Raw genomic sequence first — 27,565 nt, forward strand, 5'->3', positions numbered from 1 at the left:
TTAAGACTGTTGCACTAACTGGACACACCAGTCCCTCTCCTGTGCCGAGCAAAATCACTCCTAAGGCTTGGTCGGGGTGCTGGAGGAGCGGGGTGACGGGAAGAGGCGGGGAGGCCGGGATGAGGGCCTTAGCGGCAGTTACGTGGGCCTAGTGCAGCTGCAGTGGGGGTGATGTGAGACGTGGGGGCCGGGGTGGACGGCGCGCCTTCGTCCTACCAGCGGTGATGGAGAAGCACTTACTCTGCTTACCCCCTTGCACCCTCTGCCTGTGAACTTCAAGATATGGGATGCTTCGAGAACTCCCAGAAACAAGACAAAACAAAACAAAACAAAGCAAAACAACCTGAAGTTTAATAGGACATAAAGCAAGGGGCTGCCTCTTTGCACTGGGGTGACGCCCCGTCCTAACTCGGCCCAGGAGGAAGTGGCCAGGGCACCTACGGCTGGGCTGCGTCTTCTCACCTGAAAGTTGGGGTCTTCCAAAGAACGCCCGGGAATGCCCAGGGGAGCAGCCTTCACGTTTGTAAATATAAATAAGTATAAATAGAATCCGACAAGCCTGTCTTCTAGCGGTGACACCACCCACGTCCTCTGACCAACAGGCAAGCGGGATGCAGACTGTGTGCGCCTTGGCTCGCCTGCGCGACTTAGAAGCGGGTGACCTTCTCCAACGCCGTAGTGTGGAAGCTCTTGTCCTTGGGATCGTGGCCTGGGTTATGGCCCAGGGTTTCTTGCTTGAGTCCATTCTGTAAGACAGATTCAGCCCCTCGCTTCCAGGAGCTGCCGCCCTCAGGGTTTTCCTGAGGAAAGGGAGAGACGCACGTCAGGCCCCTAGTCTTGACGCGTTCCCAGTGACACCGAGGGGACCTGGCTTAGCCCCCCCATGCTGTGACCTGGTCACATGCTCGAGAGCGGGGTATCCCCTAACCATAGCACGGCGCCTCGATGCGCTCTGCTCGGGTCTCTAAGGCCACCAACTCCTTAGCGAGCACCTGCCCTGTAGCCTGGGTTGTGTGAAGCAACGCACGCTGTGTCGCCGGGTAGGGACGCTCCCTCCTGAGCAGGGACGGGCCTGTGCCGCCGACGGGGCGGTCGCCTTCCCTGCCGCCCAGAGCGGGCCTCGTGATCCCAGCAGGCACCTGCAGGCCGACCCCGCGGGCGCTGCCCCATGTCGCCGTCAGGAAGGGAGCCCAAGGACGACCTACTACGTGTCCCCTGCTCCCACCCGCGGCTCAGCCCCGAGGACAGAAGCCGCCCCTACAGAGGAGTTAGCATCATTCCAGGAAATCCTTGCCCGGGAACGTACGTCTGTAAGTCAGCAGATGACTTAGGTGCTTCTAGAACATCCTCAAAAACCTGCTTCTCCAAACCACACAGGGAGCTCGATCGGCTGCTTCCTCAGCAGACAAATCGCCTCCACAGCCTGAGCGCCCGTGCAGCGGCCCTGGCCCCACCTCACCGTCCACTCGGGTTTACCCCACGGACGTGTCGGGAGGCGCTCGGGGGAAGGACAAGAGTGCGCAACTGCAGGATGTGACGTGGGGGAAGCGGTCGTCCTCCACAGTACTAAGGGAATTAAATGTCTGGGATGGGAAGAAAGCTGATGAGCCTGAACTAAGAAAAGGAAAAAACATGCCTCCGACACTCCATGAGGCCAAGAGGACCCACATGACTAAGACCATTTGCAACATCACGTGGCCCAAGGTCCTGTTGTCAAGTGGCATGACTCTGAGGGTCGTTGTGCTCTTGCCAAGTGGGCCCCACACAGCTTTGTTTTCATGCCCAGCTTCCCTTAGTCTCCTCCCAGCATCCCTCAGTGGGGACCCGAGCCCTACAGCGGTAAGTCCAGGTCCCTCTTGTCACGGGTGGGATTGCATTGCCTGCTGCCCTGGAGTGCGCCCACCCACCCACCCACCTACCCACTCCCCAGCGGTGTCACCTCAGTAAGTTCAGTCCCATCTGACCACAGGCTCCTCCGGGTGGTCTTGGGCTGCCGTGACCTCAGTGATTCCTGGATACTGTCTCTAGTCCCACCTGGGCCACCTGGGTTCTCAGTGGAACAGGAACAGTGTGCGTCCTGCTGCTTCTCTACCTCAACAGTCCTCCTAGTCAACGTGCCTCTACCTTCACGTTTCGTGAGCTGGAGCTGTGTGCGTCCACATCTCCTCCCAGTTCCCAGCTAAAAGCTGAAGTTCAAGAGTAAACCAATTCACCCAAGGCGAGTAAGACGTGGAAGCAGGATTGTATCCAGGGCTGACCCTAAAGCCTACGCTTCTCCCCATGATGCTAGACGGCCGCCCCCTGTCCTATTCCTTGTCTACTGTTCATTTTTACAGCTGTCCTAGCATTCGGCCTCAGAAGGGTTAAACGGAATTCTGGAATCTGATCACTGGCAGGGCCAACCTTTCACCCCAGGGGCACATTCACCTACCAACACGTTCACGCGCTCGAAAGCCAGTTAGCTGGGGTAACTGAAGTCGACACCAGACTCAGGGTCATACTCCTCGCCTTCCCCACCCACACCCACCTCTGCGGATGGTCTAAAGGGGCCAAAAGGGAATCCCTTTGAGTTCACGTGTGTGTTTCAGAAGTTCAAACATCAGCTCACCTGCTCCGTCCCACCGTCATGCTGGACACCACACCAGCACAGTCTTTTGTATTTCTCAGACCAAAAGCAAAATAAATTGCAAACTGGCCTAATTAGCAGTGGTTGAATGTCCTTGCCGCTCTGGCGACCTATTAACGGAAGGACAGACGGGTGAGTTGTTGGCGTGCTTCCAGGGCTTCTCTAAGGACTTAAGGACCGTGTGCTTCCCGAGTAGCCCTTCTTAGTAAAAGGGGGAAAATGGGCCTGACTGGGTAATAGAAATCGACAACTGCTCAGGGCGAGGGTGGGGATAGTTTTTAAATCTCCCCAGCTGTCCACTCAGGCAAACTCACAGACACAGAGCTAAGCAGAGACACCACACTTATTCTTAGATATGGATCATGGAAAACTCCACTTGTACCCTTTGTAGGTCACCAGAGAGGACAGAAGGAATCCTAATTTCTTCTTCTAGGAAAACTCTTGGTTTTTCAGCCACATCAGATATATTAGAGTCATCAGAGTTAATATTCATAAAATTAAAAAGGGTGTTTTTACTATTTCTTCTTCTTTCCACCCCAGCATCCTGAATAAACAGTACCTTCCCATCCCCTCCGGCCAGTCTAGACTTGCCTGAGACCTCCTTTCCAGTCATTAAAACATACCTGTGCAGCGTCCTATCCCTTTCAACCCTGCTGTGCAATAAGAGCCACTTTGACATTCAAACCAAGATTTGAAGGCTGACAATGTTCCCCGCCTAGAACCTTTGTAAATCTTGGTATAATCATAACTGTTCACAAATACCCAATCTCATTCAATGGCCGTCTTTAATTCGATAGCCAGTTTCATCTACATGTCCCTAGAGGGGTGGCGGAGTAGCGGTTACAACCTTGACCACATTCATCTATGTACCAGACACTGTGCCTGTGCACAAGCTTTTTCCAAATTCAAATTTCTTTCTAGGGACACCTGGGTGGCTCAGTGGTTTAGCGCCGCCTTCGGCCCAGGGCGTGATCCTGGAGACCTGGGATCGAGTCCCATGTCGAGCTCCCTGCATGGAGCCTGCTTCTCCCTCTGCCTGTGTCTCTGCCTCTCTCTCTCTCTCTGTGTGTGTGTCTCTCATGAATAAATAAATAAAATCTTTTTAAAAAATTTCTTTCTAGAGATAATATATATATATATATATATAGAGAGAGAGAGAGAGAGAGAGAGAGATTCCTAAATATCCAAATTGAAGTTTCAATGATATACTCCCTGCATTATGTCACTCTGTCAAAAGACATTCAGCCAAAGAGAATTATACTACTCTTAATAAGAATATTTATTTATTAGTGAGCGCCTTCTGTGTACTAGGCACATCTAATCTTCATGAAGTAGATACTGTTGGGGTTCCTTGGTGGCTCAGTCAGTTAAACTGAGCTCAGGTCATGATCTCAGGATCCTGGGATCAAACCCCACAGTGGTCTCCATGCTCAGCACAGAATCTGCTTCTCCCTTTTCCTCTGCCCCTCCCCCTGCTTGTTCCCTCTCTCTCTTTCTCCTCAAATAAATAAATAAATAAATAAATAAATAAATAGATCTTTAAAATATATATATATAGTTATTCTCATCTCATAAATGAGGAAATAAACACTTCTATGGTCTAGTAAATGATGAAACAAGAAATTAAACATTTGTGATCTTAAAGCCTATAACACTGCATTTTCCTTAGTGTGCGTGTATGTGTGAGTGGTGGAGGAAGGAATCATACAACCTCAAACTTCTATCCAAGGGCAACTCTGAATAAAAAGAACTTAATACTGACCCCAAACAACCATTCCCAAAGTTTCATCAGAGAAGACTTTTGTCTCCTAATAGGCCACAAAAATACCATACGCTTGGACAAGTAAGATAGATACTTTGTCTCTAAGGACAAGAGCTGAGCCTTGCTAAGGAGAACTTTACTTCACTTGGATTTAGAGTTGGTTCTGTTCTTGGGGGGAAGAAAGCTGTTGGGAGATAGTAAACAATAAAAAAAAATCAGAATTTAGGGCTGCAGTTCTCATGGGGTAGGAAGGTTAAAGATGAAAATGGAATTCAAGTTTGGAACTCTGTATTTGTCCTCCTCAAGAGCATGTATAATCTGTTCAATGAGCAAGACTTTAGGGATTAGGCATCAAAGAGTATCATCCCCTCCTGGCTGAAACTGGGTCTGTCAACAGAAAGTATGACTATGACAGGTCATATTTCATGAGAAAGGATGAGTGGGTTTCTCCATAGGAGAAAAAGGAGTTTACACTTGAAATGTCACTTGAAATATCGCAACTTTGAGAGAATTTTTAAAAGACTCCCCATATAGTATATTAGTTAAAGCTCACCCATGAGATAAGAAATGGTTATGAGAAAAACCCTAGTTTCTTACTGAGAAGAAGGAGAAATTGCCACTCTTAATATTTAACCTTTCCTACTAATTATTAATTACAAAGGATTTTTCATACTCTGGCTTCTGGGGGCCATGTATTGAAATATCATTTCTTTTCCCCATAATATATGGGGGATATTTTTAAATGTATATTATAATAAGATACATGATAATCAAGAGGATGGCTTTGCATTATCAACTTGGAGAGAGTAGGCACCTGTCTGGGAAGAAGGGCTTCTTGCAGTAGATCCAAAATCACACCAGTAAGACATCCACCTTGTCCACCGATGCATGAGGCTAGCCCATGTCTCCTTGGCCCCAATGAGAGGAATCCAGATAACCAACCTGTTATGAAGCTGATGATTATTCCAGCAGCAATACATCCTAGGCAGCCCACTGCACTGTAGTAAAGGTAGGAGAGCGAATACCAGGTGTCAGCGATTGCAGGTCTGTGGATGACAACAGCGCATGTCAACAGTTCCATGAGTTCTGACGCTACGATCCATAGTGACGTAGAAGACTGCTGAGGGTTCATGGTAGGGTCTGGCATTTCTCAAAATTCCAACACTTTAATTTTTTGTCATTTGGCTTTTTTTTTTTTAAGAATTAATTATAGACTAGTTGTGCTTTGTATTGCACTCAATCCAATCCATCCTTGCATTACAAGTGTTGACAATGTATATACTAAATGAGAATAAATACAATGAGGACAGCACCTCCCATTTCTTTTGTATTATTCATTCTGCAAATATTTGTTAAGCCCAGGTTTAGTGTGAAGAATTGTGACAGATATTGGACATAAAGGATGAGAAAGCCACAAAGTCTACATATAGGAGCTAAGGGATCATCATAAAGTAGAGTGGTAGCACCTTGGTGGAATAGGAGCAAAGGATTATGGGAACCTTTAAAAAGAGCATCAAACCCAGGCCCTTGTGTGAGATAATATCTGAGCTTATTTTTAAAGACTAGTTAGCAGCTAATCAAGCAAGGAAGATAGTTGGGGCCAGGATTTGGCCCTCTAAGAAAAGAGGCTAGAATAAGCACAGGCAGGAGGGAAGAGACATGGTGGACGTGGGAACTCTACTAGGGTGGTATTATTTGTCTGTAAGATTTATGGAAAAGAATGGTTCTAAACTAAATGAAACTCAGAGGCAAATGGAAGCAAGATAACAGAGCGCTCATAGACTATGTAGCCAGGACAGTTCTAGGACGCGGCCCCACCCACTTCATCCCCCAGTGCGGCCCAAAATAATTTTCCCACACCATACTAGAGTTAAAGAGCTCTCCCATGTTTCTTAGGTTTGTTTCTACAAACTATGAGAGTGTGAGAATGTGCATTAATTAAAGTCAGGGACAGTGCTACCGGCTATATGTCTTATCTCATTTAATCCTCTCAAAACACCAGCAAAGTAAACATTAATACCCTCATTTTTCTTTCAAAGACTCTTGGGAATTTGAGAAGTGACAAGTAACCAAGTTGTGCAGACATTGGGTGGATAAATGGTACCACCCACACCCAAACCTGCATTTCTGATTTCAAAGGCCATGGTCTTCTCCCTACACCATATTATCTCCTGTATTTTAGTATCTTAAGTTACTTATTCCAGCCAGAAATAGAAGGAGAATCCTTTGTTAAATTCAGTTTAGTTTGATCTAGAAGCTGCAAGTTCAAGGCAGTGCTGCTAGCTCAGTGTGTCCACAACCATTCTCCGCATTGCTCCCAAGCCTGTTCTACTCAGGTGCTTTACTCCTTCGGGGGCGCCATCTCTGATCCTCCTCTCCATCCACCGATTTTCAACCCCTGCCCCACTACTTTTCCTGCTTTGCAATCATATTTCCAATTAACACTTTTGCTGAGTTCCCTCTTGTGAACCCCGGACGCAGGGTAATGGGTTTCTGCAGAACCTTCAACAGCCCCGTCTGGTGCTCTTCAATGCTGGGCCCTGTCCCGAGGATTCTCACTGGAAGGCAAGATCTGGCTCATCAGACTCAGCCCTGGAGAATGAATCTTCCTCTAACTGGGTCACCTACCCCTTGGGACCAAACACCAAGGTCAAGGTCCACATACCTGCTAGGTAGCGCTGTGGGCACCGTTTCTGTCACATTTGTTGGGACACAATGGTCGGTGGATAAAGGCAAGGGCCATGTCTTGGAGTCTGGTGCAGGGTAGATGAAGGCCCCAATGGCCACCCAAAATGACAAGGTGATTCCAGTCAGAAGGCCACCTAGTGCACCCTTGATTAAGGGAAAGAAAAAGTTAAGGAGAGACTTGACAAAGCTGTTGAAAGAAAAGAGGAGATGGGGGGGGTGTCCATGTCTCAGAGATTCCTACTGTCCACCTCAAGTCTTGGCCACGTGTGCTAGAAACAACCCACCCAAATTGCTTTTTTTTTTTTTTTTTGCAACTCCCACCATGCAGTTTTATTTAGGAGTAACTTGTTCCTTAAATGGAAGTAGTGGAGAATGTTATAATGGTCACCATTTTTAGAATTCTAGCAGGAGGTTTTTCCCCTCCTTTTTAGCTTCTTCTTACCATTTAATCTGTTGAGAGATGTACAACGTGATGACTGTAGTTAACACCACTGTACGGTATATACGAGAGTTAAGAGAGAACATCCTCAAAGTTCTCACCACAAGGAATGACATGTACGAGATGATGGTAAACTAAATATGGTAATTATTCCACAATATATGCAAGTCAAGTCATTATTCCATATTTCTTAAACTTGTACCATGCCATATGTCGATTATGTCTCAAAACTGGGGGAGAAAACACCTGTTGAGACCCCCATTCCCAGCAGAAGAATTTCAGAAGCTTGGGAGAACCTGAGAGAATGGAGACAATGTGGTCATTTTTCATTGACAGCTGTCAGAGAGAAATTGTTTCTCCCGTATTTCTTCCCAAGCGGTCCTGGCAGGTCCCTGACTCACAAGCCTGGAGCTTTTTGTTGGAGTCTAAACACTAGCAAGCATATTTACTAGTCTTGCCATTTAAGGGTAGTTTCCCTTGATAAACAGTGAAAAGTCAGTGAGTGAGTGAGGCTTTTCCCCTACAAAGGAGACAGAGTGGTCTAGCAGTGACCGGGACTGGGAAATAAAATCTGGATGCCCCCAGACTCCACTGGACGGCTGAGCTTTCTCTGTGCAAGAAAATAACTTGGTAGTTTCTCTATTGATTCAGGAAAAGACTTTTTGATAAAAGAACCAGAATGTTTTGTTCATTACTGTTTGGGGAAACTAAAGCAATATATGTGATTCGGATACTCATGCCTTGGTCTAGACCAGGGGTCCACACACTTCTATTACAAATGGCAAGCTAGTCAATATTTTAGGCTTTGTGGGCCACCCAGTGTCTGTCATAACTACTTAGCTCTGGCCTACAGCACTAGGACAACTATACTCACTGCATAAATAAAGGACAGTGATTAGGACCAGTAAAACTATTTTTGGGCACTGAAATGTGAATTTCATATATTCATGGGTCATGAAATATCATTCTTTTCATTTTTTCCAATCATTTAAAATGTCAAAACCATTATAGGCCATAGGCTATACCAAAAAGTGGATGCTGGCTAGATTTGGCTTGAGGAGTATAGTTTCCTGACCCCTGGCCTACCAGTAAAGGGTGAATAGATTTCAGCAGGAGGTTCAACCCTCAGAGACGGATAGTAGCTGTCTAGAAAGTGATGCTGAGAAAGAATCTGAGGTTGCATCCACATTCTGTGGAAAGAGAGCCATGATTGGTTAGTAGGATCAGCCATGGCCAATGACAAGGGAGGAGGTGACCCAAATTTGTAACATTTACTTTCCTCTACCTAGAACAAAGTGGTTTTCTGGACTAAATGGAAGGACCACAATTCACTAATATAGATAACAGGTTAATGTGTAGAATGACAAAGATGTTATATATCATTGTTACTTTTGGGGGGCTAAGGAACTGCCTTCCCTCATGTCATCTTCCCAAAATATAGTTATCCTTGTCAACCTCAATATCAGAAAGGTTAATTAAGACTGTAAGAAAAGCACTACAAATTACCAAATGCTCCCTACCTATCCATGCTCTTTACCTAGCTCCATAAGATTTATCTAGAATAGAGGTCAGCAAGGGTCAGATAGCTGCAGAGACTACTTAGATATATCACGTGACTCAAGCTTCATTGAGCACCCTGAAGTATATTAAAAAATATGCAGTCAGGTTTTTTCTGGTCTAAAGGCTTTTTTTTTTTTTTCTGTAGTCTAATGACTTTCTAAAAGTATATGCATGTAAATGTATGGATGACAACAAGTAAAAAAAATTTTACAATTTTACTAGATTGAGAAAATAAAGATTTTCAAACTAATTTAAAGTGTATATTATTTTTCCAAATAAATATTCATTTTGGTTTGCATTTACTATAAAGTTATCCAACCAACTTTTAAAGATATACTATTAGCTTGTAAGCCATCAAAACCAAGGAGAGCCAACCATCAGAATATACTGGTTTTGTTTAATCTTCTCTACCTAATTAATTAAGTTAATTAAATTTGTTATAATTTTAGGTAAAATACAGAAAAAATGAAATTTACATAGTTTTTTAAGTTTTCAAGATTATTTTTTACAATTCAATATATATTTTAAATTTTCATTTTGTGGGCCTTGAATTAAGAGACAACTTTAAAGAGTCAATTTTGCTGCCATGACATCTGGTACTTCATGTCCACCTCTTACTTTCCCTATTTTTGGCTTCTAAAAAGATTTCACTGGAGTCAGAGATAGGAGGCCTTGGGTTCTCCTTAGTCCTACTGTGGAAAAAAGCCCCCATTTTTTTTTTCCTAGTCCAGAGAGATGGCCTTTCCAAGGAGAAAGGGAGAGATAGGAAATGGCTGGACTTCAATTTTATTTTTTTATTTTTATTTTTCCAACAATTGGACCAAGAGCTTTTATTTTATTTTATTTTATTTTATTATTTTATTTTATTTATTTTATTTTATTTCATTTAAATTCAAGCTCGTTAGCATATAGTGTAGTATTGGTCTCAGGACTCAAATTTAGTGACCCATCACTTACACATGACACCCAGTGCTCATCTCAACAAGTTGGGCTTCAGTTTTAGCTAGGAATCATGGAGCGACATGCAGGATCCTTACCTTCCAGTTCACAAATGGGAACAAGATTCCCAGAGAGAATAAGCCCAGCATTGGTCCCCCACACATGCCGTGGATGCTGAGAGCAGCCTGTGGAACGAGATAGATCAGATAAATGTGCCCACTCCCCTGAATCCATGGTCACCTGGGATCACTCTCTCTCTCAGACTCGGGATAAAATTCAGTCCTCGTCCTGACGGTCACACTCATTAATCATGTGCCTTATAGAGGTCATTATTCCCTTCTGGGGAGATAAGCACTATGTAAAACAACAAAAATACATACAAAGATACATTTGTGTGTAGGGGAGGTGTGTACACATACACATAGGAAATTTGGATTTTGTAGAGGTAGTTTCTCTTCAGGTGAAATTCATTGATTTGTTTACATTTTATATCTTGTCAAAAACAAACTTCCTTTTTATAATGCACCACATAAATATACCCATAACTTATATTTCATATCTTACATGACTGCTCGTTTTTTCTAGTTTAGTTTGAACAATTCTATCATTTTGATAATAGTAGATTACCCCACTCCCACCATCCCAGCCAGAACACATCAAGGATGTTGAAGCACTAAGTTGGGACATGATGGGGGAGCTCACTGGACACTTCATATCTCATATCCCATTTTTACGGCTCTGTTTTCTTTGGAAATTGAAGCAGTTTGACAAGTGCATTTCCACATCTCTTAGCCTCTAAATTACACCACTGAATTGGTAAGGAACTTTCATTAAACTAATTTGCGATTGCTCGGTAGCCTCGTGCCATGGCGATCCAAGAGTCTTGGACTTATACAAATGTGCTGATATGCATGCTAGTGAACAGGTGTGTGCGAGTGCCAGCATATGGGCATGTGTGTATGCATGCACACACACACACAGCTATCCCGCAGGGAAGCCCCTATCTTGCTCTATCAAAGCAACTGTAGGGCTCTTAGATCAATATCTAAGAATAGGATGTTCTAAAGATCCTATATATATCTTGGGTTTGTCAGGCACCACCTGCATGCCAGATGGTTAGGATGAACTACCAGGCACTCTAGATAAGTGACCTCGTTTCATCCTCACAATTACCCAGTTTAGTAGATCATAACTAACTGAGTTTTATAGATGAGAAAACTGCACTGATGGGAAACCTATTAAGGGCATAATTCCATTTAGAAAATGGAAGAGGTAAGATTTAAGAGGTTTAAGCTAGGACTGTTTGGCTGTAAAGCCCACATTTTCTCTCCTAAAAGTAGGCTATGGGGGTGGGGGCGGGGAACCAAGAGCACAGACTCTCATAATGGCCTCCTTTCGTTTAAGGGGAGAAAGTTCTTGAAAGATTCCATCACTAATCGAATATTTGGATTCTCGTTTGGCCCTGCTGCTTAGAAGCATGATTCGTTGAAACTTCTGCTATTGATTCAGATACATTCTACTTCAGAGAGTCTTCTTTATAAAAAATAGATAAGACCAAGAGGCTGCCAAGTCCCCTCCAGCTGTAATGTAAGTTCTTTTCTCTAGAAACACGAGCTGCAATTCATGGTTATGTTTGTTTCTCCAGGTTAATTTTTTATGAAGTCAATGCCACAGATGGATCTTTGACAAGATGGAAGCAGATAAGATTAAAATCGATACTCTTCCTCAAAATCAATCCTTACTTTAATATTCCTGACATTTCCTCTGTTGATTAATAGCATGAATTCATAGTTGCCATGGTTGCTGAATTTGGAAGCTAATTTACTTACTAGCTAGGATACAGGAGAATCAATAAGTTTAGGAACAGTGTTTATGTCCCCCAGTGGAGGAAAAAACATTAACAATCCCTTATAAAATCATTAGCCAATATGCTTCTGGGGGGAAAAAAGGGGTCTTTACATGATAGAAAAAGAATCCAAGCATTTCTGGCTTTTGAAAATACATATTTTTGTAATTTACACAACTAGACTAATCTTAATTTTCATATTTCTTTTTGTTGTTGTTCTTAAGCAGGTTCAGTTGGGGGAAGACTTAAAGCTCATCCAGCAGCTTTCTCCTCAGTGGGCAAATCTCACAGAAGTTGTTCCTACAAACAGGGGGCGATGGCAGGGAACGTATGTTTTGGGGGGGTTGCCTTGCTGTGCCGTAGCTTTCTCACGGTATCAAGTAGGGATCCTAATGCCTGCTTCCTGGGGTTTCTTGTAAGTATTCAATGCGGAGTCTGAGAAAGGTCAGAATAGCGACTAAACACTGCAGAGCACGTAGTAAGTACCCCCCCAAATGTTATCTACTATCACTCCTTTTTCCTTTTCCTTAAGTTTTAATTTTAATTCCAAGTAGTTAATATACAGTGTTTATTAATTCCAGGTGTTATCCACTATTATGGTTTATCTTCTTCTCATTGCTATTGTCTAGACCATTAGTGAGCTCTCCAGTTCCTGAGGCATATCATTAGATTATTGGACTGCTTGGCGACCCAGAAAGCACTTTCTTAAATTAAGATAAGAACGGGTTTGGAAGTCATTATAGCCCTTGGTAGAACTAGGCGGTAGTCGTTAAGATAGAAGCACAATGGATAGAATGGTCTTCCCAAAGGGAGCTCTGCAAGTCACTAGTTAACAGGTGATCTTTGCTGCTGTGAGCTGCCCCCTCCCCCTATTTCTGCTACCACCACCACCACCACCACCACCACCACCACCACCCCTCACCCTTCCCCACGTAGGGTCTATGGTCACATATTTAAAGTAAAACAGGGGATGTCCGGCTGGCTCAGCTGGAAGAGGGTGGCACTCTTGAGCTCAGGGTCGTGAGTTTGAGCCCCACGTTGGGTGTAGAGATCACTTAAATAAGTACAACTTAAAAAAAATAAAAATAAGAAATAAAGTGAAACAGGCTTATTTTAGGACTCCCCAAGGCCTTCAATAGGCTAACGTGGCTGTGGATATCTGAGAGAGGAGAATGCAGTGTGCAGCATTTCCCAAATGTCTCCAACATAGGAAATTTGCTTTCTTAGAGTATTTCACAGGATGAAAGTCTCCAGAACACACTTTATAAAGTCCTAAGCCAGAACAGTAAAAGGACTTTGCTTTAAGGAGACTCAAGCTGCCTGCCCCTAGCACCACCCACATACATACACCATGAGTATGGGATGGTCTTGTGAACATGGAATTAAACCTGGCTCTATCCCTCACATCCACGGGACTTAGGCTTCGGTCTTCCCATGTGCAAAACCTGAACCTGAATGTTGTCCCATTACGCTCACTATAGCAAAGCCATTTGGAAAATTAAATAGGGGAACTATAATTGGCTTCCTGTACCTGTTAAATCAGATGTATTCAAAGAAATGAGAGGGCCACTCCCTAGACAGTATCTCTCCTAGAAAAAAAAGAACTCAGAATTTTCACTTCTTGCCAACCAGCATCTCCTAAACCATGTGAAATGTGGAACATAGGGTTCTGCTGTGTGGACGGGCAAATATCAAAGTGCTCCAAAAACTGGGACGAGATTATCAAGCATCTGTGATAAAAGAGTTAGTTCCTCCAGCTTAACTGGAGTGGCCACCGGCTCTCCAGTCCCACAGCTTCTTAGGCAGACAACTGAATTCTCAGACTATCACTCAGTCTCCCTGACGTACTCCCTGAAGTTCAAGATGAAAAGAAGGGAATCTGCGTAAGTCATTGCTGGAAGGTTCAAGTAAGATGCACAGATCTGCAAACTCAAAGACACTCTCTAAAAGTCCGTGACTACTCTTCACATGCCCTTATTCAATTCTTTGTTGAAGCAACATTTATGGAAACCCCCTGCCATGCCAAGATAATATAAAAGATGTTAAAATTATACAAAGATATCAGGGGGGTGGTGAAAGGCTGAGGTACAATCTGAAGATGGGCTTATCTGCTGTTGCCTTGACAGGTGGGCGATTTGCGAAGGGAGGAGAGGTGGCCCCCCGGGAGACGTGGGCTGTAAACTTCTCAGCCACTGAGTAGCTGTGAGAACCTGAGCAGGATATTTTCACTCTTTTCTATAATCATCTACAAAATGAAGATGCTCAAATAGATCATCCCTGAGGCTCCTTCTAGAGTCATCTTTTTATGGAAATGGGAGTTGGACATATGGGAGGCCGTTCAGCCTGGATAAGAGGTAGCGGTGGCTCATATGCCAGCTCCCCCACTCCTTAACCATGTGAGCCTGGGACAGTCCCCTCACTCTCTACTTCTTAGTTTCTTCGTCTGTAAAGTGAGTACATGAATCACAACTACCCTGAGAGAAGTGATGAAGATTAAACGAGGTAATCCATCTGGGGCTGCACCTCGAACATAGTAACTGTTCCATTAATAGCAATTGTTATTCTTTTTCTGCTATTCTAATTATCACTTCTACTTTTATTTCCGGATCATATATTCTCAGATCTGGATTTCAAATGGGCTTCTAATTTTATTACAGTGTACCAAGTCACTGACTTCCATTACTGGTTTTTACTAGTTTCCCCTTCTGAAGGCAATTTCGGTTGAAATTTTACATGTAATGTTTAATTCCGACCTAGGATCGGAGTCCAGGGTACGGTGCTCAGAGGAATAGGCAAAGCATTGGCAAAGAAAACGGGTTTAGAGTTGCTCTGAAATCAAAGGTGTCCTTTTTCTCTTTCATTACCTGCACGACGCCCCCCATGAGGGATGCAGCCACGGCCATGGAGGTACACATCACGCCAAACAAGAGACCTGAAAGAAAGAAAAGCCATCATCAAGCTGGCTTTGAGGGATTTCTCGAGCTCCTGGGCAGGAACAGTGTCTGAGCACCTTTGGAAGGGATCTCAGTAAGAACCGTCCTGGCCACCCAGCCATCACAGGCCCCAAGAGGGAGATATGGGAGGCTTTGGTCCCAGTCGGGCAAAAAGAGCTGGAATCCAGCCACCAGAGATTTGCTCTCCCGGACTCAGGAAGTGAACCATCATGTAGACACAACATGAAAATGTGGAAAAGGCACTGGTCTAGACTAATCCAGACCAAATTAGTGGGATTACTGGCAGCAATTCCCTCTAGCTGAAGAAGTTACTAGAGTACCTTTCTGGGATTCAGATAGTTCTTCAACTTTAAAATGTTTAAGTATCTATACATTTTATCTCAGAGGAATTGCAACTCTGGAAAGTTTTTCTCATTTTTTCCTTTAGTGTTTTATTCATACCATCCTTCGGGCCCTCAGTATACTGTGCAATGATTTCTTTGTTTTCATATCTATGCGGGAGCGCCCTAAGGGCCATCAGAGTACCAAGCCCTGAAGCATCTAATACAGGGCCTCTAGTACCAAGGGAACTCACTCAGTGAAGAAGCGTATGTGTGTTAGTCATCTTTTAAACCACCTTTAAAAAAAGAATTGTTTTTATATACATCTTTGTTTAAAAAATCATCTTAAAATTGGGTTCAATTCCCTTATAAACTTTGGATTAAATGAGAGAGGGAGACAGAGACAAAGAATTAGAGATATAGACAGAGACAACAATGACAGAAATGGAGATAAAATGATTTTGTTCATTGTTTGAAATCATCTCTCAGCTAAATATCCCGCTCAGTTGCCAACATGTCCTGTTATAGTACTGAGTACTGACCATATGTCAGGTACTTTATCTGTGTCAGTGCTACAAAGTCAGAACCTGATTCCTGTTCTAAAGATCTTACATTCTAGGAAAAGATTACATATAAATGATGTATCCAACAGTGCCATAGAAAATACTTTGAGTTTATCATTATTTTATCATTATTATTATTATTATCATTATTATTATTATTATATTTCAGGTTCAGTACACGATATTCATGATACTTATTATCAGGAACTCACTCTTAAAATGAACTCATGCTAGTAACATTCAATGTAATATTTTCCAACTTCTCAATAAGACAGAAAAATAAAGAAGCTCACAACAACACTAAAAGCCAAGTTTCCTCAAGAAAAACATTTTGGAATTGTGATATTATTCTCATTATCTTTAAAGATGATAAACTGGAGTGCAGAAAACAATGTTTGCCCTGATTCTGAACTGCTTCACGAATAAGGAGAACTTTGCCTATCTGAAGAAAATAACAAAAGACATGTTTTCTGTCTACTACTGATTTCCCTTCTGCTGGGCCAACAATCATCTGTTCAGATGAAATCCTAGGCAGTCATCCCTCTCTCCAAGGGTTCTACTTTTTTGTGCTGACCAGAGAATTAATTCATTCCTCCCCTCCCCCAAAATATTATACTCCTGCCATATTATAATCAATAACAACCATGAAGGCAGGAAATTTAGAGGAAGTTGATGGGGGTTCCATAGAGGCCTGGAATGTGTAGCACCAGAAACAAAACAGTCAATGTGGGAGGGAAAGAGTCCCACAATTACAGCAAATACTATGGATTTTTCAAGTGCTACATCAACTCGGAGGACCAGACAATAAATTATGGGCATAGAAGAAATTTCTACTATCATCCAGCATGTTTATGACTATCTTCTAGAAATTGGGAACTGTACTGAGAGTAAGGCCCATCCATTATTAGCTTTAGTCCATTGTGCAAGACGGTGACTAGAAGCAAGGCAATTCACCACCAGTTAACAAATATGTGGTCAGCATTGATCTCTCCTTGTCAAAGCATAAATAAAACAAAAAAAGAAATATGAGATCCATAGCAGAATATCGCCGAACAAAGGAGTGAATATATTAACCTAAAAGCTCAAATACAAGGTAGGCTTTCTAGAAATAATTTACCTTAGGAAGCAAAAAAAATCAAGTATTTGGAAATTGGCAATTTTAATAGGATGCAAAAAACAAACAAGCTCAAGTCAAGAGAAAGCAAATGAGGTGAAAAATGGCAAGATAAGGGGTAACAGCAATAAATTTAGATGAAAATGGGTCCAAGTGGGCTAAGGAAGGACTATAAAGAAATTTAAAATGATAATTGACCGAGCATGTCTGCTCCTAAGTATTTATCAACTAGAAATGAAAATATGTTCACAAAAAGACTTGTACAAGAGTATACATTGCACTTTTATTCATTATAAACTAAAACTGAAACACCCCAGGTCCATTAACAGAATCAGGAGTTTGAAAAAACTGTGGTATATCCATACAATGTCATACTACTCGGAAATAAAGGATGAACTACCGATATACAAAACAACATGGATAAATCTCAAAAACATGGTGAGCGAAAGGAGTCGTACATAAAAAGAGTGTGTACTGTGATTCCATGTATTCGACAGTCTAGAAGAGATAAAACTGATCTATGAGAGAAATATCAAGAGTGGTTGTCCCCGTGGGCCATGGGAGGGCCGTGGGGCAGGGGTTACCTGGAATGAGCAAGAGAGAACTTTCCAGGGTAATGATAGTGATTTATATCACTATGATTTATATCATAGATAAGTGATTTATATCACTTTAGTAATCTCTGGGTTTCACAGGTATACGCACTTGTCAAAAGTCAGCAAATATATACTTACCATTTGTCTAAATCTTTATAGGTAGATTTTACATAAAAATTTTAAAACAGTATTAAATTCTAGTTAATAATGTATATGCTAAAATAATTATGTGGAAGTGTGCTGATATCTGCAATTAACTTTTAAATGTATCAAACATGATATACTAATGGATGGTAGAGAGCTGGATGGTTACATGAAAAAGCAAGACAAGGACAATAGTAATGGAGAATCCAGGGGGTATGTAAATGAGAATTTATGAAAAAAGTCTTAAATTTTGCTGTAAGATTAAATTTATATAATAAAATGTAAGGAACAAAACACAATTCTAGGATTAAAATCATTATTGTTAAGAAATTTACTTTGTGGAAAATTAAAAATTACGTCAAGAGAAAAATTGAGTTTTTCAAGTTTTATTGGAAACTCTAGATAGAAAGCTTACAACGATGTCAATTCTTCCCCCAAACATTTTTAGATTTAATGCATTCCCATTGGGATGGAGGTGCGGCTAGGTGACATGCAATAAAGTATTTTAAAGTCAGCCTAAAGCATTAATAAACACGTGTAACTCAAAGTTTGTTTTTCCAGGAAAAAAAAAAGTAAAGTAACAATAGAAAAAAATTTTAATTTTAAACTAAAATAAATGTGACAGGAGTTACTCTAGCAGATATTTTAAATAAAACACTATAAAGCTATAGTATACAAAAGGATGGTATTCATCCTGCAATAGATAATTTAATGAAAATAATATGTAGTATCCTTAAACCCTCACAGATGAAAGAATTTTATAGTGTATATTATCATCACTGAAATATTAAAAAACAGTGAAGAGTATTGGATTCATGAAGCTTAGAGAATTGGCTATGTAAGAAAAAAGAACAAGTTAGATCCTCATCATATTTCACAAACAAATCGAATAATTTGAATACAGTTAATATTAAATGTGAAATATAAAATTATTTACAATCCAGAAAAAATAAGGAAATATATAAATGGGTTTTGCATGGGAAGAAATTCATAAGCATAAAGAAATGGATAAAATGGTAAAAGAGGATGCCTGGGTGGCTCAGCTGTTGAGCGTCTGTCTTTGGCTCAGGGCGTCATCCTGGAGTCACGGGATCGAGTCCCGCATCAGGGTCCCTCCATGGAGCCTGCTTCTCCCTCTGCCTGTGTCTCTGCCTCTCTCTCTGTGTCTCTCATGAATAAATAATTAAAATAAATAAAATAGGAAAAGAAATAACACACATATTTGATCAAACATGTAATTATAATTTCTGTACATCAAAAATGTATTTTAAAAATCTGGGGGATATTCTCAAATATACAAAGGTCACATTTCCTTTATACATGAAGAGATTTTACAGGCAAAATTTCTAATATCTCATCAACAAACAGAAAGTATAAATAGATTTTTCAAAAAATTAAGATGGCTTATTTATCATCTGAGAGATGTTCAAATTCACTATAAATCAAAAAATGTAAACTAAAGCAAAACTGTGATGTTATTTTGACCATGAATTTGGCCAATTTTTAAAAATACTAATGTGCACAGAGTGCACAGAGAAACACGTCATTACTCACTATTGCCAAACATAAATATTAATTGGACCATGCTGGAAATATTTTTCAGAACATACATCAAGAGCTGTCAGTGAATTTGTATCATTCGATCTGATGGTTTTTTTGGAGGTTTTCATTAAGGAAAAAAATTGTGGATGCCATCAAAGATGAATGTATTTTGGTGTCATCACAATATTACAAAAAAATCTAAAAAGTAACAGCATAAAAATTAAAAGGAAGCCATTTTGTAGACTACTAGGCAAACATTCAAAACCTATGCATAAGTGACACAGGAAAATGCTTACTATCCTATCCTAGAAAAAAAAAAAAAACAACCAGAACAAAATCAGGTATGATTTTATTTAAAAAGCTCATATGTTTTCTCCAATACCTACATTTTTTTGTAGTAAGTGAATAAGCATATAATTCATTTGTACTTAAGAAGAAGGAAACTCTGTAAAATGATAATTCAACATGGTAAGTGCTACAGTGAGCATAAATGTAATATGCAACCCTGTGATTAAGCAAGGAGGAATTATTCCTGGAAGTGAGGTCACCAGGAGTTTGGTAATAAAAAGTTATTTAGAGAAAGAATTTGGCATAATCACCATGTGGCACACCTGAAGCTAACATAACACTGTGTCACTACTACTACTACTACTAATAATAATAATAGTAATAATAAATATAAATAGTAAAAAGAAAGAAAAGGAAATGATTTGACTTTATTAGACAAAGTCACGGCCACAGTGAGGAGAACATCTTCCCATGTAGAGGGGCGAATATGATCAACACAAGGCAGAACCAAGGGATGACGAAGTGATGAATATAGAGCAGAGGGCAAGTACGGAAGAGAGTCAAATCTAAGGACGGGGAAAGGCACGCTAGCTGGTGATTATCTCCCATTACCCTCCTGGTGCTCTGGAAGTGTGAATCCATGTGTGAAATTCCTCACACACCTCAGTGTGCATTCGTGCCTGTGGGTCCTGAATTTTGACATGCACCACACGTACATTTCGTGATGTGGAGGAGAAGATCCACCGGCTGTACCTACATAAGCCTTTACTGATCCAGGTGCTCAGCTTGTCGGAGAGATGGGGAAAACAGCTCTTGACAAAATCCTCAAAGGTCACTGTCGCTAAGGCGTTGATGCTGGCGGCCACGGTGCTGCAGGGAGAGAAAAGCAAGAACATCGTCCAAGCTAAATAAAGCTGAGCAGCCTGCCCTGTCACTCAGGGCAAGTAGACAAAGCAGGGCTCTGGAAAGAAACAAGAAACAGATACAGACATATGTCCTTATTCTGGGACTTCAGGGGAGCTCCATGGGGAGCTTTTCCCTCCTCAAAGCTGCTTCTGTGCTTGTGCTCTTGGATTTCTTCAAACCCTAGTGAAGAAGCTACATGTCTGTGCTCTAATGCCTACCAATGCCCCCGAACAAGACTTTAAGTGAATTCGCAGGCATTGATAGGTTGTGTGTGCAGGTGCACGTGTATGTGTGTGTGTGTTTAGCTTGGACTTGAGGCAGGAAGCAGTAACTACCCTAATCCAGGAATCAGTAAAATGTGCCACTCATTAATCATTCACGCATTCATTCATTCTTACAATTTACACGTCTAGGCACCAGGCATACAATGGTCAACTACCAAACATAGACCTTACACTCTACTTAGCACCACAGACATTCAACAGCCAATTACACAACTGATCACGGTTGTCATGAAGGAAAATAACAAGAGACTAGGAAAGTGTGCCTTGCAGAGTCCTAAACTGAAGTTAAAGAATTCTTCCCTTAGGAGATGATGATTGAAATAGGCACCGAAAGGACCCATGCAAATTGGGGAAAAGGGAACTTGACATTCAAATGCCTCTAGATGGAAAGCTTCCCACACTCAACAGCCTGAAGCCACCAGAGTGGTTAGAATGCAATCGGTCAGGGAGAAAGAAGCAAAAGATAAAATGGGAAGGAGGCAAAGGCTAAAACCACATAAAAGATTTGATATTCTCTCTGACTTTCCAATCAGAGTCCAGTCTTAAAGCCCTAAAACTCGTTTTGACAACAGAGGACCTGGAGGTTGGGGTTTTCCCTTCCCAATAGCATGAAAGCTTATCTAATTTCTCATACAGACCAGGAATATTTTAGCTAGTGGAACAGGTAACTATATTAAATTCATGTGATGCAAAATCACAATCACAAACAAAGGTTCCAGAAAAGAAACAAGCTGATGGACAAAACCTGACCAAGCTGTTGGTAAATTCTCCACTGCTATTCGTTAGCTGACTGTTTTGTTATCCTCCGATGTTCATTTGAAGACAAGCTAGGGCTGTGCCAACAGCATGGAAGAAAATTCATTTTTTTTTCTTTTTCCTCTAATAATACCATTAATTTTAGCCGTAGGTTACTTTAGTTAGAATAGTTCCATGTCCATTTTGTGCAAAATTAAAAGTTCCTTCCCTGAGTGGTAGCTATAGCAAGCAGAAATCTCCTAAGACCCATTTCTAGGGAATTCAAACTGTAAGTACTCTGGGATACCATTCTCGTTTTCCTGAGAATCACTACGTGGTGTGTGTGTTTCCTGCCAGACTTTCCTCCTATCTGCAGCTCCATGAAAATCCAGTAAGGAAAGGAGATGATCAAACAGAAGGAGTTTGATCTCAAAATACGACTTTGTCTCAAAATACATCATCTGAAAGTCCTGAACATTAGGGTTGACCCTTAAATCCACTGGGAAGGAGGGAGCAAAAACTTGAATTTGGCCCCTATGGAGCCTCTACTGGGTTGCTTTTGGAGTCAGGTAAATTATCCATATGTCAACTTCTCAGATCTAAAGCTTCTGTAAGATGCTAAAAATCTTTCTTTTTTAATTTTTCCTAACCCTCAAGGACGATCTCTTTACTGTACCCCCATTCCTGTCTTTCCCTTTCTCAACTCAACATCCTCCTTAAGGTTGCAGCAGAAGTAATCTCTCTATAGCAGGTACCACCCAATGTGTCCCTTTCTTAGAAGTTTTGGACTTGAGAACAAAAGAGCCATCCATTCTTTTGTGAATTATCTGTTGGCAACTAGGAGTTCTCCGATCTGGAAAGAGTCAAGAGTCGGTCTTAAAGTAAGAGAAAAGATTAGCAAAGCTCTATAGAGAGGGAAAAAATAAAAACTAAAGTGCTACCCCTCCTTGATCCTCTGGTGCTCCTATTTTCTGTCTGGAGTTTCCCTGAGATCCTAATCGCAATACCACAGAATAATGTCACTTCATGTATTTGATGCAAAAATCCTAAAAAGAATATTAGCAAAAATAATTCAGTAGTTCACTAAATTAGAATTATACCCGAAGCAGGTTAAAATCATTACGTGAAGTCAAGGATGTTGCTAATTTGGAAATCTGCCACCATATTAGGTTGCCAAAAGTTAAAAACATAGCCACTGCAAAAATGCCAAAAATTTAATAAAATTCAGTATCTCTGATAAAAACTTTCCTAAAAGTAGAATAAGTATATGCATTTTGTTCTTTTTTTCTTTTTATGATTTATTAACTTTAAATAAACATTCTTTTTTAAAAAAATATATTTATTTATTTTCGAGAGACTAAGAGAGAGCATAAGCAGGAGGGACAGGAGAGGGAGAGACAATCTCAAGCAGACTCTGTGCTAAGCACAGAGCTCGACATAGGGCTTGATGTCAGATCCTGAGCCAAAACCAGGAGTCGGACACGGAAGCGACTGCACCACCCGTGCAACCCTTAAATGAATATTCTTAAATGTAAATAATATCATCCACATCGCCAGAGCCGTGTATTGTCAACAGACTAACCTCAGAGTTCCACTGAAGGCACAGGCCACGAAGAGTCCAGGCAGTCCTGGCATCATGGAGAATATCTCCATGACGAAGTACGGCATTAGCTGAAGAGGTGGTAAAACGAGATAGGATCAGTGGTCTCATCAGCACAGTCTGAGTGGAAAAATGTCACTTTTTAGCAAAAGGAAGTGGGAAAAAAATACAAAAAAAAAAAATTAAAAAATAATAAAATAAATAAAATAAAATAAAATAAAATAAAATAAAATAAAATAGAGGCATTTGCACAACTCAGGTTGTTACGTGCTTCCAGTTGAGGCTACAAGTAGTCTGATTTCATGGGCCCTGAGGTCCAGCTTCAGCTGGAGGGGAGGTGGAGGCATGGGAAGGGGCAGCTGACATTAGGAAAAAGGATTAGATGCACTTTAGAAGGTTCAAGAACTCGTTTTATTTTTCTGGTATTTGCAATGTATGCCATTCCTTTGCCTGTGCACCCTTAATGTTAGCAGTTAAATCCTAAAAACGAATGCTTGAGCCAGGTCTTCAGGGTGTCTAGGTATTATGGTTCTATTCTGGAGTCAGATCTGTGAGAGAGGAGCCCCCCTGGGACAGTGGAATATACAGACGGGAGAGAGGTGATGGTGCCTCAATAAATGGAGTTTTTGAAAGCACTTTTAATGTAGTATAATGAGAAGACAAGCGCAGAAGCTTTATAGAAATAAGGGTCATTTTGTTCAATATGAGAATAAAGCATCTGTAATGAACCTTGAGACATCTAGGGGAAAAAAGAAGGGCTGGATCGACAACCAAAGCCATGGGTTCAAGCCTAACCTCCACTCTCCCCAGCCTTGCCCTGGCCTGGTCTTCAAGGGCAAGGAGAGATACCTTTTTACGTGTCACTTCCCCTATTAGAACCTGGTGTGTGGTGACATCACCCAAGAGGAGGGGAAAGAGATATCTCCCTGGGGCTCAGGAAGTGGCTTGGGATCCAGGTGGAAAAATAAAAAGGAAGAACCCATATCACCCAGTCATGGCCAGAAGCTCACTCATTTCGGCCATTCTCCGCTGGTCCCAAGAGAACACAAACCTGGTCTGGCGCTGAGATAATGCCAGAAGTCCAAGGGTCACAGTCCTTGAAGTGGGAGTACATGATTAAGCCAGAGAAGACAGCACACACCAGAATGATCCAGAGACCCAGCAAGTTAAAATACAAGGCCCTAGAAGAGAACACATCGGCCTATTGGTAGCCTCTATGCCATATAATAGTGTGATGAAGACATCACCAAAAATTCAAGGTAAGAATTTGGGGGGCTTTTTGCTATAAAATAAAATTCTACAGCCTTCAAGAATCATTATATTTTATACATTCACCATTTTTGTTCTATTTGGGAATGTTATATTTTTAGACTGATGACAAAATTGAATGAGGTAGGTTTTTGATGGCTTTTCTTTTGAAATCAGGAGTTTTTCTGCAAAATCTCAATGTGTGGTGCAAGATCTATTTTCTCGGATGAAATTTCACATACCGATCACTCATATTATATAACTTACAGTGATTTTTCCCCCCACTCAATTCATAAAACTGTCAAAAAGTGAACTTACATTTTAACACCTTTTCTTCCAGAGGGATAATGAGATAAATGTAGAAATAGACACATTTTGGAAATATTCACTTTGGAGACTGATTTAGATGAAATGTAAAGTTGAGGGTTTTTTTTTTTTTAAAGAGAATAGAAAGTATGCAAAACTTAAGGTCATTTTACCCATATTCTGGGGAGCAATTCTTTTTATTTGTACAACACATGGATACACTTCACTCTAGTTTGAGTGCTTTGACAGTTTCCTATGGTTATTTTGAATTCATTGTTGATTTCTGAAAGTCAAAATATTACTAGATTTCTTTAAAAAAAAAAAAATATATATATATATATATATATATATATATATATATATATATATATTTACTTAGAGAGCCTGCAAGCGAGCAAAAGGCAGAGGAAGGAAGAGCATCCCAAGCAGGCTCAATGTGGAGCTCAGTGTGGTCTTGATCTCACAACCCTGAGCTCATGACCTGAGCTGCAATCAAGAGTCTGATGCTTAACGGCCACCCAGATGCCCCACTAGTTTTCTTAATTTCAAGGAAGATTTGAAAGTAGGCTGGATTTTTATAAACAGCCTCATTCTGGAGAGAATGTCAAAGGGCCAGAGAGCAACACTAGGAATTTTCTTGGATCACGTCAGTGTTTGAAGGGAATCAGACACATCCACATTTAAATGTAAGGATACATGAAGACTCCTAACTCTGGGAAAAGAACTAGGGGTGGTGGAAGGGGAGGAGGGCGGGGGTGGGGGTGACTGGGTGACGGGCCCTGAGGGGGGCACTTGACGGGGTGAGCACTGGGTGTTATTCTGTAAGTTGGCAAATTGAACACCAATAAAAAATAAATTTATTTAAAAAAAAAAGAAAAAGAAAAAAATAAATGTAAGGATACACATTAATTTCAAAGCCTCCGAAAACCCATCCTGTACGAGTGTGCCTAGCTCTCAAAAAAACCCTTGAGTCAAACTACCTGTATATGAAGTGAATCTGGTTCAATCATTACCTCGTTTGGAAGTTTCTATTTGATACTATTTACATGAGAAAAGAGACTTATCCTAGAAGTTACTTCCTTGAAAGTATTCCAGCAATGTTTATTATCTGAAATTATATGTTAATTTGCTTATTATTAATTTCCCCCACTCAAACAAACACAGTGCTATAGAATAGTGCTGGCACATAGCAGACATGAAATTATTTCCCTTTTGGTAATAAATAATTGAATGAATGAATGGTAGAAATTCAGTACACTGTGATTATACTCCTTGTATCATTTATTAAAAAAAAAAAAAAACATTGGACCTCGGGGCAGAAGACTTTATCCTTAACGACCACCTGCCCTTAGACAAGTCATGTAACACCCTGAGGCAGTTATGTCATCTGTAAAAAGAGTGTGAACACACCTGCTTTCCTTCTATTATAGGACTAGTACAGGGATTGAATGAGTTACATTCTGTAAAAATATCCATACAGAGGACATCCATACATTATCCAGAACAATTTTAAGCTTCACCAGTCAACGACAGGAAGTGAGAAACCAAGGGTAAGACTGTATTGAATGTTAAAGACCTTGTGTCGTGACTTTGTTTTTCATTAGAAATGGACTTTGATTCTTTACAGAGATAATTCTCCTATTTTTAACTAAAGCCACTTCATTGTTTCACTCAAAATATATGGATTAGACATCTCTGTGTACTAGGCTCTCTTAGGTACTGGGGTATAGCAGTGAGCAACAGGGAACCCTCCCTCATGGAGGTTAAATTCCGGGATTGGAAGCAGATCATCACTGAAATGAAATAAATGAACACAATGATTTTAGATGTGAATGAGGAAGATAAACAAAAGCAGCAGGAATAGAACAAAAGTGACTTGTGTGGGTGTGCTCATCTTAGCCAGGAGCTGGGATGGATGTGGGAAGGGACCTGAGACTCTGCATCAGCACCTACTACCCTCAAAGCAACATGTACAGTCAACCACCTTGGAAAGTAAACTGGGGGCAGCCCGGGTGGCTCAGTGGTTTAGCGTCGCCTTCAGCCCAGGGCGTGATCCTGGAGATCCGGAATCGAGGCCCACATCGGGCTCCCTGCATGGAGCCTGCTTCTCTCGCTCTCTCTCTCTCTCTCTCTCTTTCATGAATAAATAAATAAAATCTTAAAAAAAAAAGAAAAGAAAAGAAAAAGAAGAGCCTGCATCTCTCTCTCTCTCTCTCTCTCTCTCTCTCTCTCTCTCTTTCATGAATAAATAAATAAAATCTTAAAAAAAAAAGAAAAGAAAAGAAAAAGAAATTGGAGTCTAGAAACAAGAGGAGGTGAAGTCAGCTTCCAGGGAGCACATCTAAGATGACATGGTGGGTGATGTTATTTCTAGATATGAGGAAGACGGATCAGGCTTAAGATCAACCGAATTGTCTCCAGTGCGTCCTCGGCATTCCTGGTCATGAATGATATGCATATATAATGAGCCCACTCGTGGTTTCACCCCATGGACGCATGGTCAGTACGAAGGTTATGGATCTGTTTTCACCTACATATGTTTCAGGGTGTATTTTTCCCAAGTAGCAGAGTTTTTCCTAAACTCTGATGGAATGTCTTAATGACACCAGGCTCTCAGGTAATTGAACAGAAGCAGAGCATTTAATCAACATTCTGCAGAGCCTCCTAGATGAGAGCAGATTGGCAGCCGGCTCCAAGTGGCCTCCAGCTGCCCCCGTAATGACCTTGAGGCTTCAGTTGTGTGACAAATGACACATCCCCGCCGCGCCCTTCCTTCCGGCTGAGTGCACTTCAACTGGACTGACCATTTTGACTGATTTCTGTTTCCTATTTGATAAAGTGATAATCTTGTGTGGAGGGTTTGCTAACATTGTTTATTCTAATAGGATATGAATATGTTACCAGCAAATTAATGGAATACTAGATAACGTATTCAGTGCTTCCTTCTGAGAGCGTGTGGAATAGATAAGTAATAAATTCTCTTTTGGAATCCAAGTCACAAAATGGTGAGCCGTGTCGCAGCAATGTTATCTTCTACTCATTCTAAATAAAAAACTATGCATTGAAAGTATTTTAAAGTCAGTTGTGAAAATATTCACAGTGACT

At 41.2% G+C, this 27,565-nt stretch overlaps 1 protein-coding gene across 1 annotated transcript in view; it reads right to left on the reverse strand.

The window, feature by feature from the left end:
• Positions 1-329: 329 nt before the first annotated feature.
• SLC5A12 (solute carrier family 5 member 12) overlaps positions 330-27,565 on the reverse strand; it is a 45,094-nt gene continuing 17,858 nt past the window's right edge. The window contains exons 7-15 of the mRNA XM_025459807.3: positions 23,958-24,087; positions 22,889-22,977; positions 20,139-20,251; positions 14,725-14,792; positions 10,113-10,199; positions 7,054-7,220; positions 5,331-5,434; positions 2,609-2,736; positions 330-800 (exon numbers count right to left, since the gene is read on the reverse strand). Coding sequence (XP_025315592.1) covers positions 648-800; positions 2,609-2,736; positions 5,331-5,434; positions 7,054-7,220; positions 10,113-10,199; positions 14,725-14,792; positions 20,139-20,251; positions 22,889-22,977; positions 23,958-24,087 — 1,039 coding nt within the window. The 3' untranslated portion in view covers positions 330-647. The remainder of the gene's footprint in view (positions 801-2,608; positions 2,737-5,330; positions 5,435-7,053; positions 7,221-10,112; positions 10,200-14,724; positions 14,793-20,138; positions 20,252-22,888; positions 22,978-23,957; positions 24,088-27,565) is intronic.

The sequence above is a fragment of the Canis lupus genome, chromosome 21 (assembly GCF_003254725.2).
Source record: "Canis lupus dingo isolate Sandy chromosome 21, ASM325472v2, whole genome shotgun sequence".
Lineage (NCBI taxonomy): Eukaryota > Metazoa > Chordata > Mammalia > Carnivora > Canidae > Canis > Canis lupus.